Here is a 19,907-nt window from a genome sequence, read left to right on the forward strand (position 1 = left end):
ATAAAAAACCTCAGCACTAGCACCAGACACTATGCAGCTTAAGGAGTATGCACATGTATAAATGGATAAAGTACCTAGATTTAAATGGCTGGTACAAACTATTTAGAGGACACCCATTCTCGCCAAGGTCTGCAGAACAGCCAAGTCATTTAGAGTCACAGAAGGGCATACAAATAGAAAGAAAGCAAATTGGGATTGACCTACAACATAACCAACCAATCGTCACTATTAACCATTCAACAGGTGAACAATCTAAAATGGTCAGGCCCATCAAATGTAACAGAAGGTACGGCAAAGGTTAAGGTCATAATCACTAGAAAGAAAAAGCAAGCAGCTCTTAAAAATGTCAGTGGTAAAACTGGGTCATCTTAAATTGTTCGCTGGTTGCACAAGACACCTACAAAAGTACCCACTTCAGCAGAGCAAGTCACCTTATTGCATTTGTATTTATTAAGTGTATAGAGCACTTTAATCCAAGGTTCCATGAAAATAGTAAAGGTTTCCTACCTTGCAAACTTGTGTTGGCTTAGTACAAGCACATTGCCCCGGATTTCTGCTACAATCTTGCTTTTATCCTCAGGACGCCCATGCTCCAGAACGTGCTGGATCACGTAATTGCCATACTGATCCTAATTGAGAGGGAAAGAAGGATCAGAATAAAGCTATGGCTATCAAAACTAAGTCAGAACAGAAACATTACAGAAGAGAAACTGGCAGAAATATCTCAAATAAGAGAAGGACTCTGATCACAACACCACACCCCCATGGTGCCAGTAGCTTTCTTTTGCAGAAATTTATTTTTATTGGGGGTTTATAATGCACCCAATTACAATGCATAGTGCTTCAAAGCATAAACGGGCACAAGGGAGAACAGAGCAAATAGGTGCATTCTTGTTTGAAACAAAGATAATTAACATTAAAAAATAGAAAGTGTAAGGTGAGCAGGGTTTTAGGAATTTAAGGACACTTTAAGACATTGCATGGAATGTCATTTATATGGGGTGAAACAGTTCGGTTTATGTCAAGGATAATGTGGAGGTTCCTAAGCTGCTCTGCTGGTTCTGGCGGTGTGGGCGTTTGACAGAATTTAATTTTTTGTGCAATATTCTCCCACTTGTGAGTCCCCTGGCACTTTTTGCTGGACTCTTGGATTTTTTTGATCACTTCGCCTGAGTGGGAACCTTTTTCCACACACTATATTTTACTCCACATCTGGGAACCTTTTTTTAACTGTATCCTTTTGGAGTAATGCTTTCATCCGCCTTTTAAGGCACATGCAATTTATCATTGTAGCCCACAACACTTTGTGCAGTGTTGCTGGGAGCTCTTTGAGCTGCCCTTTTTATTATTTTCTTTGTGGTAACTACTGTTTCCAAAGATAGGGGGATACTTTCTATCCTACCTAACCTATTTTGTGGCATGCTGAGGGGATACAATGGATTCCTTTTCCACTTCTACTGTATCTTTCTAGTTAAAGTGATAAATTCATCTGAGTGGCTGGTGGCAGTGGATATCTTCTACCAACATTTTTTGTGATTTTTACATGCAGGTTGGGGTCGGCAACTCTTGATGACTTGTCCCTTCTTAAACCTTCTGCCATCCTGGGGGGCAGGGGAGGGATCTCCTGCTCACTCTCGTCATTGCCGGGCTCCCATTAGGCCAGCCGGTTTGGGAGAATAGGAAGCTGGGACTACACTGAAATTCTGCAGGTCTTTGTCCCCCAGTGTGTCTGCTTGAATTCAGTTCTGACAGGGAGACTGGCTGTTCTCTTGGGACAGCCACCACCCAACGTTTGAAAGTGGCATGACTGCTGATTGGCTGGGTTTGTGCGTAAGGGAAGGGTCCTGGACCAGAATGAGAGTGTCGAGCCATGGAACGAACAATCTGAGCAACATCATCTGCAGCCGCCTCCAGCAACCGCCAGTGACTGCTGAGTAACCGCTGCTGATCCAACATTCTCTTCTGATTGACCGGGACAATCCTGACAAGACTACTTCCTACCGCTGGACTGGTAGGCCTAACCAGTCTCGAACCAACCTGTATTTTGAGCCATCCCTCGAAGACCTGTGCCTGTCTTGGACTGCAATTCTTCAATACCCTGGCACCTGGATCAATCCTGCTGTGCTTAGTCTGGAACTTCGTGTGCATACTATTGAGCCTACAGTGAGACACTTTCCCATTCAAAGACGCCGCCCCTTCCAAGTCGGGGACCGAGAAACAGAAGACTGCTCTGTGACCATCATCACTTAACCGAAGCCTGTGTCAACTCCCAATGAGCCAGCATCGTTAAAATGGTCTGCTAGGCGTCCCCTCGCAAAAAGCAGACCATGGAACAAGTTACCTACCTGTAACTATTGTTCTCTAGCATGGGTCTGGCATGGATTCACTTGCTCATGAATATTCCGTCAGGCCGGGAATCCTCAGTAAAAGAAAAAAGTTTCACTTTCACCTCCAAACTGTATTTCTCCTGTAAACCAATTACTGTCCTCTGGGTCATACTGCCCCATCCAATGACAGTCCTCTCCCTAAGTCCCTCCTCTAGCAGCCATCTTCATATTTTTACTGCACGCTTCAGTGTTGGGAGTCCTCGAGTTTTGTTCTGTGATGAAATAAAAATTCAATTTTTGTTCTGAAGAGAGTTGTGTTCTCTCCAACTGCCGGCAGCAGGGATCTGTTGTCTGAGAATTTCAGCGCCCCTCAACAGCAAAGATCGTTGAACAGGGACTGCCGACCCAGACCTTTAAGACGAGGTAGCAATACTTTGAGATGAATGGGGATGCAGAAGGTACACAACATCAATAATGAAAACGAATCAAAGTTGGCAAAGTTGACTGTTTTAGTGTAAATCAGAGTACTGCGGACATCAACGGACGTCTCAGAGCATGATCTCAATGTTCATAAAAAACATGAGTTATATAGCAACACCTAGTCATTACCTGCGTCAACCTACGTAATTGCTAACGTCATCCTACGTGGCAAACTACAAAAATCTAGTGGCAAATGCGATAGGCTTTGAGGGAACATCTAGGTATACGTTCCATACTAGTCTAGAAAAGTGATAGGGTCTCTAGCATCAGGTGGGGCAACTAAGCCCTCTCTTCAAACAGGTCACTATGAACGTCACTAAATACATGACGTTCCATTGGTTATATAATCTATAGGGCTCCTAACTACGCGGCCCCCTATATTTGGTTGGTACTCTTGCATCCGTCAGTACTTTTCCACCTACGCTAGCAGCACTCAGGCTGGTCTCCAGGTGCTGGTCATAACCATAGCTTCCCACCATTTAGCATATCTATCATCACCTCAGTGGTCTGCGCATCAATTAAGGCTTTGAACTTGGCCTTGGAAATGTTCTTTGTCTGGAGAATATGAGGGAGTGGAGGCACCGTCTCTCTCCTTGCATAGCTGTGGTTTGTCATGATTGTCCATTTTCACCGCTCCACATGACTGAAGACCACACATTTGAGCTCTGGTGCATTTAAAATATTATTATTTAATGAACCTCTGATGTCTTCCTTGTTTTCATGCATGTCTTCTGAACAGGAGTTTTGTTCTTTCGCACGATTGTAACTAATGTCTGTTCAGCCCATCCTGACACGGCCAGCTCTGCTATAATGCGTAGTGGAATCGTCCATAGTTCACTCTTCACTCACTCATATAGATATATATATTTGAGTAGTTCACCAATGCTGACCATTGGCAAAAAGAAGTCTCACTCACAGATAGTGATGAAAGAAAAATGAAATAGTTGTAGAGTCTGTCTGGATAACACAAAAAGTCCAGAGAGTCTGATTTAAAAACACCTTTTTATTATTCCAAATTTCAGTTAAAATAATTGCTCTCTTGCTCCCAGCAGGAAATTATGGCAGACAAAGCAAAAAATTACGCATTCCGCTACCTCTCATAGCTTGGTCACATATTTTTGCAAAAGCCATTGTACACAATTCATATGTGCTGCGTCAGGTAACATAGAAACAGGCTTTCCTTCATTTCTCGGTTATGTCCCTCCTTTAGTTTGACATTCTTACAAGAACCCCACCAGAGTGTGACTGTATCTCCGCCATATTGGCACATGATATTGATTAAATACACACACCCCCAACCCCGTTGGCGCTTGCTGCAATCTATTCACTACATAGCTATCCTTAAGAATACTTAGTCTGCTTGCATTTCTTTGCATCTGTACACGTGTAAAATAACTTGCTATCTTCATTTCTGCAGCATAAGCCTCTTCATCTCGAGCCCAAGAGGTTACTTATCTTTAACACTTTCTTGATGTCTATAGAATGTCTACGTTCTCTTGTCTCTGCATCTCTTCTGTGTGCATCAGTCTTGCTTCGTGTGACGTCACCAATCTGCTCTTTTGCTCATTTTTTACTCTTCTTCTGGGATTTCATTCAAATGGCCATCATACTGTCGTGTATGAAGGCATGGCTTTGTTAGTGGGAACCTTGCTTCCAGGATGGTATTGGTATTTTCACTGGTACTGCACATGCTTCACACTCTGGTTCCCAACATATAGGCAATATGTTGGAGGTGCGGGTACTTTGCTCCTTCTCTACACACCCCCCCCCCCACCCCGCCGGGCGATTCATCGACCACTCTCCCATCATCCTTCACATCTAGACATTTTCTGAAGAAATGCTTTTTCAGGACCCATATCTTGATTACTCTATTGAGACATCCAGCTGATTTCACATGCTCATCCTTATTCCAAGTCATGAGCATGCACTGTCCACTTGGACTACAATAGATCCATTTTCCCACAAACTTATGGTTCTTTGGATACAGGAACTTGTGCCTTCAGGTGCATGGATACTGGCTTTCACGAAATCCGATTTCTTCAACTGTTCATTTTTTGGTTTTCCATCCTGATTCAACACCAAGCATGATCTTCATCCCCATGGCTGTCTTTGCAGTCTTTTTGCATTGTGTGATGGGCAATTTGATTACACAGAATCCAAGCAGGATCATGATCAACAGGGCTCCAAAGAATTTGAACAGATCTGCCATCCATTGTGGAACCCATGGAAAGAGTGATCCAAACCGTCATCAGCAATGTCTTCCACTTCGTCCACCATTTGGACATGTAGCTTCATCAGCATCTCTATGGCCTCTGTCAAGGTGCCATTCTTGTCGTCATGAGAAGGTATAAACTTGTAACATGATTCTCCAATATTGGCCCAAACACCTTCATCGATAGTTGTGATCATGTCTAGGACATATCTATTCTGAAGAGTCATCAGTTGTATGGCTCTCAGCTCTTCCCCAATAGCATTGAATCCATTTATGGTAGTGCTGATTGTCTGCAACAACTCCCATCTGGTTATCTGTAACCACTTGGTATTTTCCGCTATCTGGATCCTGGGCATGAAGATTATCGTAAATATCGATGAAGTCTGACTGAACAATCTGTGCTCATAAGGGATGGAGTCAAAAGCTTCTATTCACCTAGCTGAGAAATCATTCTCTCTTCCTTCGATTTATCAGCTAAACAGATCTCTTCTTCCTCAACTGAGCATCTGCTTTTGGAAAGCTTCCAATGTTCAAATCACTTTTAGGAATCACCAACGCTGGAACATGAAGATTTACTATGGACCATGCTCCTCCCCATTCCTTGGGCAGCTTCATGTAAGCTCTGGATCCACAAGCCCAGTAGTTATCCATTATCACTGCTGTCCCAATGTTCATTCCTGGTACATCAAAGATTCTACCACAATTCTGGTTCTCTCCAACTTTTCTTGTGCAATTATTTCTGAAGCACAACTTTGCACTTTCCAAAGGCACCATCTGCAAAGCTCCTCCTTTATCTACCACCCATGTCAGTAGTTTAGCAAGTCTTTGCCATAAAGGTTTGCATCCATTCTGTACAGTGCCAATGGTTGGCTGATAGAAACCAATGACTACCCAGGCTCTGCAGGGGACTACTCCTTCCCATCCATCTGGTGAAAGCACTGATGACCAAATCTGCATCTGGCCTCTGTTCTTCCATCTACGAATTTCTTCTGCAGATTTTCCTGTACTTTCAAGTCTTCTGTTTACTTCCCATCTGATTTCAGCTCCTTTTACTCCAGGCTTTTCGTATCTGATCACATGATTCTTGGTATGAGCTCTTAGCCTTATCTTTGCATCTTGGACATAATCATCTGGATCTGTCCATTCAGTTGCCCATTTGAGATAGGCTGTTCGGCCCATGAACTGACCCCTTGTACGGCAGAGCGCTATGCGAGATAGACCATGTGCTGTCTGGACATCTATTTCAAAAGCTATGAAGATCTTATATTTTCCCATACTAGAAGGCAGGAGTGCACATACAAAGCATTCCTCCTTTGAAATCCTCGTTCCCACTTATTTCATATGCAGATACCATATGTTATTTCCCAAATGCGCTGTACTATCCAGGTAATCATTCAACTAATGATCATTCTCCCTAGTACTTCTCTTAGGTCTTATTCTTTTCGCATGAGCTTCTATAATCATCTCATGAAGTATGTCAGCCTAATTCCTCCTTACTGGGCCAATCATAGGCACATTGGTCAGTGAAACTGGTGTTTTTACATGTGCTACCTGTGCAGGAGAAAGCTCCAGAAGCCTCATCATATTGACATAATAAGAAGGTATCAGAGAGTCCCGTATAACTTCCACATGTGCTCTCCCCCCAAAAGGAAGCCTAGATTTATCCATCATAGGACTAGGTGCCTTTGAATGCATCTCTAGAGCAGGGACAATCACAAGCTCTTGGCTGCCTTGTAGTTGCCACATCTGTACCCTCCTTCTGCATAGGAAGATACACAAGGACCTTTACTTTATCCAAATAGTAGGCAGTACATACTGTGAGAGAAGGATCACAAACAAGATGCATGCATACATAACATAGATCGGCCCATTTGATGCAGCAGTAGCTCCTTGCTAGTCGTGGTGGCCTCTCGTTAGCAACATTATTATTGCTATAGATGTTACCAATTCTTAATCTTTTTTAAGGAAGGAAAAAGTACATTTTATTCGGGTAACATCATGAAACAGTCTGGCAGCATCTGGATCTGTTCCTCAAGTTCTTCAAGTAGTTGGCTGATTGCAAAACGATTCACAGGATTTCTGATCTACACAAAATAGCCCTCCTTTCGCCAGACAAAGTGCGGGTGCATCTCCAACAAGAAGTTAAAGATTATGGACAGCACATTCCGGATCTCTTCACTCATTCAGGACGTTCTTAATGTTCTCTCAGAATATAAAGTAACTTGTTTGATGGGGTCACGTAGAAATTCGTTAAGTGCCACGGTGTTCCCTGGATCTCAGGAAAGTACGAACATCAGTTTGTCATCCAACAAGATGTGGGCATTACTCAATCAGATAGTAAAAGACCATCCCAACCAGTCTATGAGTGTTGCCATCAGGGGCATTTGTGTTTTCCAAACTGTACTCGGAAGCTGGAGTACTTGCTCTATTATGGCTGCGAGCAATCTCATGATTGGACCATTTTTAGGATCTTGCAGGAACAGATGAACGCTAGTAGTTCTCCCCACAAGCGCAGGGTATGCACGAAGAATGCAGAGAATAACAGTAAGAACGATCCGGCAAATGTGGCCATTCCACACTACCATGGGATCCTCCAAAAAAACTCTGAGAAAGGAATCTGGGAACTGTTCCCTCTTCCAGTCGTCGAAAAGGAACTCGAGATCTGGCATCTTTCCTTCTTGATCAAGACTTAAATGCGTCTCAGTCCAATGTTAACAAGCACCTGTGGCTCAAGAACAAATAACCTTCATTCACTCCTTTTTTAGCAGTTAAAAAGTGCGTCTCGAAAGAACCACAGTCCAACGTACTGTGTCTCTTTGACAGTCTCTGCGTCCTCCTTCCTCATTATGGATCTAGTCTGAACATGCTGAGGTTCTTCCCCGATGCTTGCTTCTGACTAGGGCGGGGGTGAAGGGGATTCTCCGGCATAGATTTTTATGTCTCTGAGAAATATCCACGCGCATCTTCCTAGCACCTTCACGGCTGACAGCGTTATGTCCTCCACGATAAACGGACCGTTAAATAGTGGCTCGTACCATTTTCTCGTAAAGTTCCTGATTAGGATCCGGTCTTCAGGGTAAAAGCTTGGGAAGACGCAATTCTTCAAATCCGGTTGTTGTATGGTCTCCATCTGTGTTCTGATTCCCCCACACCTTCTGCTTGAGCTGATCTGAAATGAGATACTTTAAATCATACATATTAAGTAAGCATGTAACTCCTTTCCTAACAATTCTGCTGTTGTCTGGGCATCACTTCTAGATGGTCACTATTTCATGGGGTGCAAGATGGTCAGAGCCTGGTTGATTTCTCAACTCATAATGCAAGTGGTAGGCAATGTAACCATCCTTTCTTCAAGGTAAGCTTCAATTTGGCTATATTTTCTTTAAGTAGGCAGTTGAAGCTCTCACAGACCCCATTCGCTTGCCGATGAAAACATGTGCTTTATACCAAGCAACAAGCTTATTTGCTCAAAGACTTCATTGACTAAATGAGGGTCATTATCAGATCTTAATACTTCACATATTCCCCCATCTAGGAAACTTCTCATACTAAAAATGTTGCTGTGCAGGTGGAATCCGGATGTGTACATGGAACAGCTTCAAGCCATCTAGAAAAGGTACATACTACCACCATCATATCTGTATCCATTACAGACCTGTAGCATAGCGACCTAGTCTAGATGTAAATGCTGAAACGGAGCATTAGGTCTCGGGATGAGTCCTCTAACTGTACGCAGTGTACCCAACAGTAAACTTGACATACAATGCAGTTTACTACATAAAATGCAACGTGTTCTAGCAGATTCGTAACAAACCAGTCCTCCGCAATAGCTGCTGCAGGGCTTTCCCTAGTGACATGCGCAGGGTAATGCAGCTGTCCAAAGCCACCCTTAATAAGGCTAAAGGCATCACTGGTTTACCAGTGCTTTCCTGTCACCACAATGCTTCGGAAGGGGGTAAAGAACACCCCATGGGCGTCCACAGGTCTCATCTTGCAGCGCTTCCCCTTGAATTTCCATTAGCTGAGTCTTAGACAATCAGTTAAAACTATCAGGCACACTCTTCACCACCATGCTTTCATTTACATCAGGTGTATCCAAACTCATTATCAGAACACGCAACTTGTTTCCCTTCCTAGTCTGCTGCTTGATTTCCATGCGAGATACAGTTTGCTCGCTTAGTATGAACTGCACATTGAACGACTGCAATGGCTAATGGGAGTTGTAGTGCTCTAATAAGTCTGTCCAATAAGGCGGCATGTTGCACTGGAGTGCTGACCGGTCTGAGGTAGCCCCTCCTTTTCCAACGTGCTAGCCCTGCATGTACCGTCGACGTCACATAGGCAGAGTCACTGTACATGGTTACTTCCTGGTGTGTGTTTTTCTCGAGCGCGACAATCAGCGACACTAGCTCTGCAGCCTAAGGTGAAAAGCGAGACAGTAGTTGTGCATTTATCAATACTTCAAACTCCCCAACAGCTCTATTGCTTTACCACTGCGGAACCTGTATAACTTTGTCCATCATTCTGATCGATTCTAGACTAAACGTCAATAAAGAGAATTTCCCCAGTTGCCAAAGCATTTTCTTTCACCCTCGGGATCTCATCATAGAAGTCCTCATAATTTGAGCAATCGGGTACGTGCTCATCTTCTGCAGTGGTTCAGCAACAAACATGGAAGGAATCACTATTCTGCATCTGAGTAGTTTAAATCGCTGGATTAAATATGACCACTTTGTAGGCAGAAGCCCTTTGAGAAGTCAAATTGCCCTTAGGTTTTTCCAAAATGGCAAACAAAGCATGTTCAACATAACGTCATGGAACATCCCATTACTACGCTGGCAGCTGGCTCAATGGTAAACGCAGCTGCTGCCAAAGATTGTTCACAAGGAAAATGACCACTCATTACTGGGTACAGAATCCCACAGTAATATGCTAGCGGCTTGTACCCCAACATAGTTCCCTGCGCGAGTACTGCGGTCATAACTGTGCCATTCATGTGCGAAAATAATAATTCCTCAGCATAATTGGGAATTCCTGGAACTGGAGCTGTGCAAATCGGGTTTTTCAACTCAAACCTTTGCTCCATTTCCTCAGTCCAGACAATTTTTTTCTCCGAGTTGCCTGTGCCTTTTTCAGAGCCTGCACCAAGGGCCTTATATGTGAACGATAATAGAAGACCCATGCTCACACAATTGCATAGCTTCAAAAACCTTTGCATGTGCTTTATCATGTGTGGCTTTGCTGTTTTCAAAATAGCCTCAGCCCTTTCAGGAGTAACTTTCTTTCCCTCATGAGAGATTAACTGACCCATGTACAACGCCTCTTGGCAATACGGCAATTTCTCCTTGTTGACTTTATATCCTTTCTCTGCGAGAATAATTATTAGCTGAACTGAGTCGCGTCTGCACTCTTCCTCTGAGGTGCTACAGACTAATATGTCATCTACGTATTGTAGCACAACACTCTGCAAATCAAGATTGCTCAAGTCCATCTGCAAGAATATTGAAAATCAATGGACACTCACAGTACCACTGGGGTAATCTCGTACTTTTTAAACTTCATCTGTTTGAACGTAAAAGAGGCCAGATCTTGAGAATCTTTATGCAATGGGATTGAGAAAAACACATTTTTCAAGTCAATCACAGTGAAATATCGCGCTTCAACAGGGATGCTAGATAAGATAGTCGCTGGATTAGGAACTAGAGGAAACCCAGCCTCTACATTCTGATTAAGTGTACCCTGTCTTGCACTAAACGGCACAATGCCCCCATTTGATTTTTTCACTGGGTACACTGCGGTATTACATGGCGACTGTCATTAAGATACCTTCTTCATCATGGCGAATATGGTTTTAAAAATACCTCTGTCGGCCTCTCGAGACATGGGAGACCGTCATGCTCGAGGCAAAATTGCTCCTGGTTTCAGTTTAATCTTAACTTCTCCAACCCCCTTTAATAAGCCTACGTCATAAGGGCTTGTTGTCCATAATGAAACTGGCACTTTCGCCATGTCTTCGACAAATTCGGGACGCTTCCGTGGCAACATAATTTTCTGTGGAAACTCACGTCTTATTGCTCTCACCCAATAAATGACTCATTTCAAATACTACTTCGTCATCTGACGGATGGTCTCTAAACATATCCTCGTCAGTGACTTCAGTCAATCTTTAAACCTCTCCAATGGCAATCACTGTGCACCATCGTCTGCCTTCATAATCAACCATCAAGCATAGCTAACTCTCCTTGCACTGCAGCTTCTTGTAACTCTAAGGGAAAGACACGTCCACCCTCTTCATCCATTGGTATCCTTGGCCTAAATAAGAACTATCAGGTATTCTCACAGTCTTACCCACTAAACCTGGTAGCCATTTTAACAAAATGCCTAGCCCACAGTGAAATACCTCTGGTTGTAATGGTAATCCTTGTATAGCCATTTGTCCTGTAAATGCCATGATAAATTCACTCACGTTTAAATAAGGCATTCCGTTGGTGCTCAGTCATGAGCGGTATTCTGCGCAGTGACACTAGTATCCTGATCTTGTCCGGATGTCATCTGTACTTTCCCCAAGAATAGCGGCTAGAAAACATTTAATGTCTCCTACAGCTAATGTTTTTCCTCCTGTCATTTACACCTTAAATTGCCCTTATCCATTTGTGGCCAAGTATTTGCTGTGGTTTGGCCACAAATGGATAAGGGCTCCTCCTTTCTCTAGCAAAGGAAACTGCGAGATTCCAAACTCACATTCATCCCCCCCATCGTCTGTCTGATCATAGCAGGGACAATGGTTCCACACCGCCTTCTTCCTGGCAGTGACCTTAACCTCCCCAAATAAGGTTGCGAGTTCCTCCTCGCACTACAGGATCGCCCTTTGGGTCGATCTAGTCACTGAAGGGATTCTGATGCCTGTGATTTGGGTAGATCTAGATCTGACCATCTTACTTCTCTGTCCCTCAGAGAACATCCTTCAGGACCACAGGCGTCACCTCCCTCCTCCCCACGGAAGGTTGCTCTGTCCTCATCTGACATACCCTGTCCCCAACTTGTATGGCTTCCCTCTTTTTCGTCTCTCTTCAGAGTTAGCCTGTCTAAAGACAACTCCTTATGCTCTAAATTATACGAGCCTTCCTCTGTTGTAAAACTGCGTACTTTCGAGTCAATAGTTTTTACCCTTTCCTTTCGGTTCTTTCTAAGCCCTCATATCATAATAGACCTTATTGATCGCGTCCCCAATGCTTCTAGAGTCAAACTCATCCTCTAGATGTACTCTATGTGGACCTGGCATTGGTTCATGTGTCGGGAAGAATTCTATGTCCTCCCATGCTACTACTGGATTAGGTTCTACGAATTATTTTTCTACGCCATCAATGACGCGTGCTCTCTGCCTTCTTGCGTTCTCTTTCATCGTCAAGCTCTCTTCGCTTTCTTGCTTCTTCTCTTACCCTTTCCTCTCCCTGTCTTCATCTTTTTCTCATTTGCCCTACGTATTTCTTTGTATTCTTTTATCCCTTAATTTCTGTTCTTCCTCTTTCTAATTTTGTCTTCTAATTTGGCCTGTTATACTTTTTTTGCTCCTCTGCCCTTTCTTGCTTTTTCAGCTGTTCATTTTGATACAGCTGTTCTCGTCTGTCTATCCTTCCTTCTAGCCTCATCTCCTATCAATCATTCTCTAACCTTTTTATCTGGTTCATCTTGATCTTCCCTTTGACTGACTGCCTCAATGCTTTTTCCATCAAGTTTGAGCAAAATCTGACCGCCCATCCATTCGTTCTGTATCAGCGCTACCTCATCAGCTTAATCTTTTTCCGCTTTCCATTTCTTTATTTCTTGTCCTATATCTAAGGATGTACTTGGTTGATCACTTCTCTCCTTATCCCATGAGACTTTAGAGATCACATCCCTTTCTGGAGTCTTCTCTGGACTCTCGCCGCTGCTATGCGCAGGCGACTCATTTGCCGGATTGCTGTACCCCATTGCTGCCATAAGTTCTCTTAATAGGTACACTTCCGTCAACCTTTGTACTATTACCATTTACATAAGGTGCGGCGGGGGGAGCAGAAGGCTCCTCACCCCCCTCTTTGCATGTTAAGTATCCCTTCTTCAGGAGACTGCTCTTACCTTTCCTCCTGGCACATTTTTCAGAGCTCCAAGTTAGCTAATCTTTTGTCTAACTTTTTTCCCCTGTGTATGCTGCGTGCAAGTATGTCATCATATGTTGCAAAACTGCCCTTTATAGTGATCCCATTGTGGCCACGGCATGAAAATCTTATCTGCCGTTCCCATAACCAATTCCGCACTGTACTGCTTCAGCTTGGGTGCGTGTTTTGGCAACTGCTTGCATAAATGTATAAGCAGAGTAATATCCTCCATTTTGAATCATCACACTTGACTGTCAATACTCACCTTTACACTTTACAAATACGTTTCAGAAAAATAACAATATCAGCATGCACCAATCATCGCAGCTCCAAGCCTTTTATATCACAGTCTGTTTTAGTCTACTTATTCACTAAGCATCAGTTCAATTAAACAAATTTCAAATCGGCATGCTTTACTTTTTACGTCTCTTAAATGATTCACTATTTCTTTACCACCTATTCAACACTTAACACGAATGGACAAACTGACAGACTTGACCGGCCCAGGTACATCAGTCTACGCTGCTCGAGACCATTCCTTTATTCACGTTCTTCGTGAATCCTTGCCCCTAAAAACACTCCTACAGAGTTTGAGTCATTCCCTTTAAACAGTCTTTAAACGTGTCCGTGGCCTACATCATCTGCTATTGGGACTCTGGATATGCCTCCTCCCGATACGTGCTATGACGCAGGGTACTGGGCTTACTCTACTCTGACGTTCTTCGTCTCACAGTTTCTCAATTGCTTGGCGATCCTCGTCTCAAGTCAATTACTTAATGCTGACGCTCATTGTCTCAAGTTTTACCCCAGCCTCCCTCTGTTACTCATTTCCCCTTATCACTCTCTCCATTCACAGTTTGCCACCTCACTCAGTTCTACTCAAGATCCACTTTTCTGACTTCCAACTCTTGGGATCGTCGCCTCTTCATGCAGCCTTTCCAACCTTGCATCCGTTCAGCTTCCTGTAGATCTCGGGAGGGGATTCTGCTTGAAAACAAGGGACCCATCTCACCTAGGCTTGCAAGCTTTTTTTTAAGCTAGTTTCTGCTATCTACAGGGAGCTTCACGTCCTTTCAGCCGAATGGCAGAGGACATCAGATACTGCAGGGACCCCAAAGCTTACTATGTTGATGGTTCTTTAACCATCATCTCTCTGCTACCACATGAACCAGGACAGCCGACCCAACCCTTTAAGACGAGGTAGCAATACTTTGAGATGAATGGGGATGCAGAAGATACTCAAACAATAATAAAAACGACTCTAAATTGGCAAAGTTGATTGTTTTAATATCAATTATCTAAAACAGGGAGTACAACGGACATAAACGACGTCTAAGCATGAAGAACGAAGTTAATAAAACACATGAGTTATACAAAAAAACCTGTCATTGCTGACGTCATCCTACGTGGCAAACCACAAAAACCTAGTGGCTTAGAGGGCACACCGAGGTATACATTCGATACTAGTCTAGAAAAGTGATAGGGTCTCTAGCATCAGGTGGGGCAACTAAGCCCTACCCTCAAACATGCCACTATGAACGTCACTAAATGCGCAACGTCCCATTGGTTATATAACTATAGGGCTCTTAACTATGCAGCACCATATAATTGGTTGGGACTCTTACATCAGTCAGTACTTTTCCACCTACTTTAGCAGCACGCAGTCTGGTCTCCAGGTGCTGGTCATAACCATAGCTTCCCACCAATTAGCATATCATCCATCATTACCTCAGTGGTCTGCACATCAATTAAGGCTTTGAACTTGGGCTTGGAAATGTTCTTTGCGCTAGAGAATAGGAGGGAGTGAAGGCATGCTGCATCTCCTTGCGTAGGTGCGTTCATCATGATTGTCAATTTTCACCCCTCCACATGACTGAAGGCCACAAATTTGGTACATTTAAAATACTATTATTTAATGAACCTCTGAAGTCTTCCTTGTTTTCATGCATGTTTTCTGAACAGGAGTTTTGTTCTTTCGCACGATCGTAACTAATGTCCGTTTCTCCCAGCTTGACACGGTCCTGGCTTCTTGGGGCTGGTCCAGCCTCACCCTTCTGAGATTCACTCCGGTAATTCAATTGCTTTCTCAACTGCTAGCCTCAAGAATACTTCGTCTGCTTGCATTTCTTTGCATCTGTACACATGTAAAATAACTTGATATCTTCATAATTTCTGCAGAATAAGCCTCTTCATCCCGAGCCCAAGAGGTTACTTATCTTTAACACTTTCTTGATTGATGCCTATAGAATGTCCATGTTCTCTTGTCTCTGCATCTCTTCTGGGTGTGTCAGTCTTGCTTCACCAACCTGCTAATTTCTGACTATTCTTCTGGGATTTCATTCAAATGGCCATCATACTGTTTTGTATGTAGGTATGGCTTTCTTAATAGGACCCTTGCTTCCAGGATTCTCCTTGGTATTGGTATTTTTACTGGTACTGCACGTGCTTCACACTCTGGTTCCCAACATATAGGCAGTATCGGCGAGATGCTTGAGGTGGGGGGTACTTGGCTCCTTCTGTACATAGTCTAATCATCTTCGAAGTTTCCAGAAGGCCATCAGGCATACATTGCGCCCTGCTGCCATGACAGAGAAGGAAGTCCCTCCTCCGTAGACGCACTTGATGCAGGGCTTGAACGTGTTTGTGGAGGACAAAAACAGACCAATGCCTCTACTGTCTTCATCCGGACCACAAGGAAGGAGAGTGCAAGATCTGACTCGGCTTCAGTCTACTGTAGCTCCGAGCGGGTCCTGCCTCACCCAGGACCGACTGGTCCGAGGAGCAGGCTTCCAAGTCCTTTAAGGGCGCCTCATCCGAGGGCGCCCAAGACAAGGCCAAGCACCACAAGTCTGGTTCCATTAGGGTCGTAGGGCAAGCGGGTCCTGCGATGGGCAGGGCAGGATCGACATCACCATCCGCCTCCATCGCCAGCCAGCGATCAAGCTCCTTCTCGAAAAGAAAACCGTCCCACCCGGCTAAGCTGCAGGAGAAGCCCGAGAAACCAGGCCGGAGGAGGAGACCGCCGACCTGCCCAAGAAGGCCCAGGCAGCTCAGGAGAAGTCTTTGTTGACTATATAGCTGGTGGCCAACCATCCACACTTTGTCGGAGATACAGAAGAGGATGCCGGAGTGCCCGGTACCTAGGGCGCCCCCCCCACCCCCAAAAGTCTCCCAATCAGTCTGACAAAGAAGAGGAACTGCAATCCGACGCACCCGTTTCAGCCTCGCCATCTGTGCCGGTAACCGTCCTCCCGGAGGGAGAATGAGGTTTGGGGGGGCAGACACTTGAACCGATACAGGCACAGCAACGACTGACGAAGACTATCGCCACACCGGGCGGCGGATCTCCGCAGCCGAGGAAGTCCCCACCATGGTCGCCAAAGCCTCTGAGCTCTAAACCAATTACTGAGGAGTGTGATTGGTTTAGAGGAGAAATACACTTTGTAAGTGAAACAGTTTTTTCTTTTACAGAGGATTCCAAGCCTGACGGGGAATATTCATGAGCATGTGAATCCATGCCAGACCCCCTGCTGAAGAACAGTTCCTGCCAAAAGTTCCTTCTTCAGCCCCCAGGCCAAGAATCCAAACAGGAGCTGCTGTCGCCTCACCTTCTTTGTTCATGAAAAGGAACTATTCCACTTCTAGGTACTCACATGGGTGCTTGCTGTGTTGAAACAGACTCCTCCTGAGCAGTCCGAGACACACAGGGAGGACAACCCAACTGTGTTCTCCCAGGCCTAAGGACACTGGTCCATGGTGTACAATACTACAGGCGGTCTGCCTGACCTCGCGGAACTACCTTTTTAATGAAACATTTTGATCTACCTGCGACACAGAAGAAACCTGCTATTTTGACAACTTTGACTGCGTCTGTCTTTCTTTGTTCTTCCACCCATGGGCCTGGTTCACCCAGTGTCCCAAATGACTGAGACTCAATTTCCAGAGAGGGCTGGACTTTCTAAAGTATAGGTTGCCTTTATGTACATACCAGTGTCTGTGTTACTTACTTTAAATGTTGGTTAATAGAAATTTGCTAAACTTAAATGCTACTCCAACTGCTTACCCGTATATCTAAGAGTTTACTATAAACTGAGTAATGCTTAACCAAATTGATATATAATACATTACTCACAGTAATCATACTTCTGAGGCTTGAATCTGCCAAGCAGCAGAGTATTTCAGTTGTTTTCGAAACTCGAAAAGGGAGGTTGACAGGGTGTGCCAGTAATCCTATCCCTAGTGTGACGTCCTCTGTACCCATGGTCCTTTACGCGTCAAGGTCCCTCAGATTGTTATTTTTCTGACATGAGGTAGCATGAAGTGTAGCGCAAGTACAGTCGTATCCAAGCAGATCCATATTAGACAAGCTCATAAGCATCCATGCGCCTTCTCTCTGAGGGGAGGAAGGGTGGGCGCATGCAAATCTAAGCAGATAAAAGCATCAGAAGACAATGCATTACTTACCGTAAAAGCATTTCTGATGGTTGCATCTGCTTAGATTCACATGCTGTGCATAGTCCGACATCCAGTGGTCACTGCAGAGTATTGCATTTTGTTTTTCGTAGTCGACAAGGCGTGTCTAACACTATCCCTATAGTGACGTGCAGTGTACCCATAATCCCTCACACGTCGAGGTCCCTCTGTTTGTATTTTTTCTGCCCTGAGGGAGCCTATTAGACGTGAGTGAGTACAGAAAAGAGATATAGAAGAAAGTCTATGTTCCTTCCATCCGAGCGGGGAGAAAGGGTGGGCGCATGTGAATCTAAGCAGATACAACCATCAGAAATGCTTTTACGGTAAGTAATGCATTGTCTTCTGATGTTTATTAATCTGCTTAGAATCACATGCTGTGCATAGACCAGCGAGCAGTACCCGGAGTTGGAGGTGGGTTGTAAGAAGGAACAGTAGAAAAAAGATGTCTTAATACTGCTTGTCCCACCTGGGAATCAGATCTAGAGTGGGCATCTAGACAGTAATGTTTTGTAAAGGTGTGAACAGAACTCCAGGTTGCCGCTTTGCAAATGGACTCAAGTGGGACATTTGCAATGAAAGCTATGGAAGCCCCGATGCCTCGAGTGGAGTGTGCTCTTGGCTTGAAGGGTAGTTCTCTCTTAGCAAGAGAGAAACAGAGTGATGCATTGTACAATCCATCTAGAAATAGTGGATTTTGAAACTGCATCTCCTTCTCTTCCTGCTGCCACTGAGACAAAGCACTGATTAGTCTCTCTCAATGGTCTAGTTCTTTCCATATAAAACATCACGGCCCTGCGAACATCCAGTGTATGCAGGCTCTTCTCACCTAAGTTTCAAGGACTTTGAAAGAACGCTGGTAGTTCTATTGACTGGTTGACATGGAATTTAGAGATCTATTTTGGTGCAAACCTAGGATGTGTGCGTAGAACCACCTTATCCTTGTGAACTGTTACAAAGGGGTCTAGTACAGAGAGCGCTTGTAGTTCACTTACTCTCCTAATGGAGGTGATGGCTATTAGAAAAGCAGTCTTAAGAGTGAGGTATTTAAGTGTTGCTTTGTGCATGGGTTCAAAGGGTGACCCCATGAGCCTGGTTAGTACCACATTTAGGTCCCACCCGGAAGCGGGGTTAGCTATGGGAGGGTGGATCCTCTTCACTCCTTCCATGAAGGATTTAATAACTGGGACTTTCCACCATGACACTAAGTTGGGTAGTGGTGTATGCGGAAAGTGCAGCTAAATGGACTTTAATAGAGTTAAACACCAAGCCTGAGTCTAGTAGGTCAGTCGGGTACAGAACAATTTGTGTGGGAGAGCAGTCAACTGGGTTGATGCTCCTTCCCCTACACCAGATGACACATCTTTTCCATTTGCTAGAATAACAGTGACGAGTGTTAGGCTTTCTAGCCTCCCTGAGAATGTCCATGCATCTCTGCGGGAGTTGTAAATTTCCAAATTCTATGATCTCAGGAGCCAGGCTGTTAATTCATGGTCTGAGGGCATGGATGTATGGATGTAGTGTCCTGCCCTTGTCCTGTGACAGCATGTTGTACGGGCAGGGAAGTTTCACTGGAGGAGATGGGGACATCTCCATCAAGTGAGCGAACCATTTTTTTAAAAAATTTCTTTTATTGATTTTATACAAACAAAAACAACGAAAACCAAACAAGCAGCATGATCATAATGGTTCAATTGCACATCAAGTGATCGTAGTCACTGCTCCCATTATCCCACCCTCCCCCTGTGAGCCATCTCTTACAGTGTTTGGCACATGCGGCTGAGTTTCGTCTTCTCTGGAGTCATTTGGGTTTGATGTTACTTCAAACAATTCTGTTATTGGCGCCTTCCAGGCCAATAGGGTGCCCACCTCCCCCTCATCAGCCCGGCTGCTCGCCTCTTGCCATGCCACCGTTTCAGCCTCCGCCCATTTCTGTAGATCCTTCCACCATACATCCACCTTGGGTTTGTGGCATTTCTTCCACCCCATGGCGATCCTACGTTTCGCCAGCACATACGCCAGATTTCTTAGTTTCTCAATATGTTTGAGTTTCCGCGGCCTAGGGAACCCAGCCAGTAAGCAGGCCCAAGCCGTGTCTATAACCAGAGTAACCTCTTTATCAGCTAGTTTCTGCGCCACATCACTCCAGTAGCATCTAATAATCGGGCACGACCAAAACATGTGTCATGTCAGCGTTTTCTAGGTTACATTTAGGACACTTGTATGCCAGCGTTTTGGAACTTAGATATCCTCAAGGGGGTCATATATGCTCTATGCGTTACA

General features: G+C 44.4%; 1 protein-coding gene across 16 annotated transcripts in view; it reads right to left on the reverse strand.

Annotated features, from left to right (window-relative positions):
- PUM1 (pumilio RNA binding family member 1) overlaps nucleotides 1-19,907 on the reverse strand; it is a 1,312,543-nt gene that overhangs the window by 50,519 nt on the left and 1,242,117 nt on the right. For all 16 annotated transcript variants that reach the window (XM_069623037.1, XM_069623034.1, XM_069623036.1 and 13 more), the window contains one exon: nucleotides 508-629. In XM_069623037.1, the coding sequence (XP_069479138.1) occupies nucleotides 508-629 (122 nt within the window). The remainder of the gene's footprint in view (nucleotides 1-507; nucleotides 630-19,907) is intronic.

The sequence above is a fragment of the Ambystoma mexicanum genome, chromosome 11 (assembly GCF_040938575.1).
Source record: "Ambystoma mexicanum isolate Mex_15411 chromosome 11, UKY_AmexF1_1, whole genome shotgun sequence".
NCBI lineage: Eukaryota > Metazoa > Chordata > Amphibia > Caudata > Ambystomatidae > Ambystoma > Ambystoma mexicanum.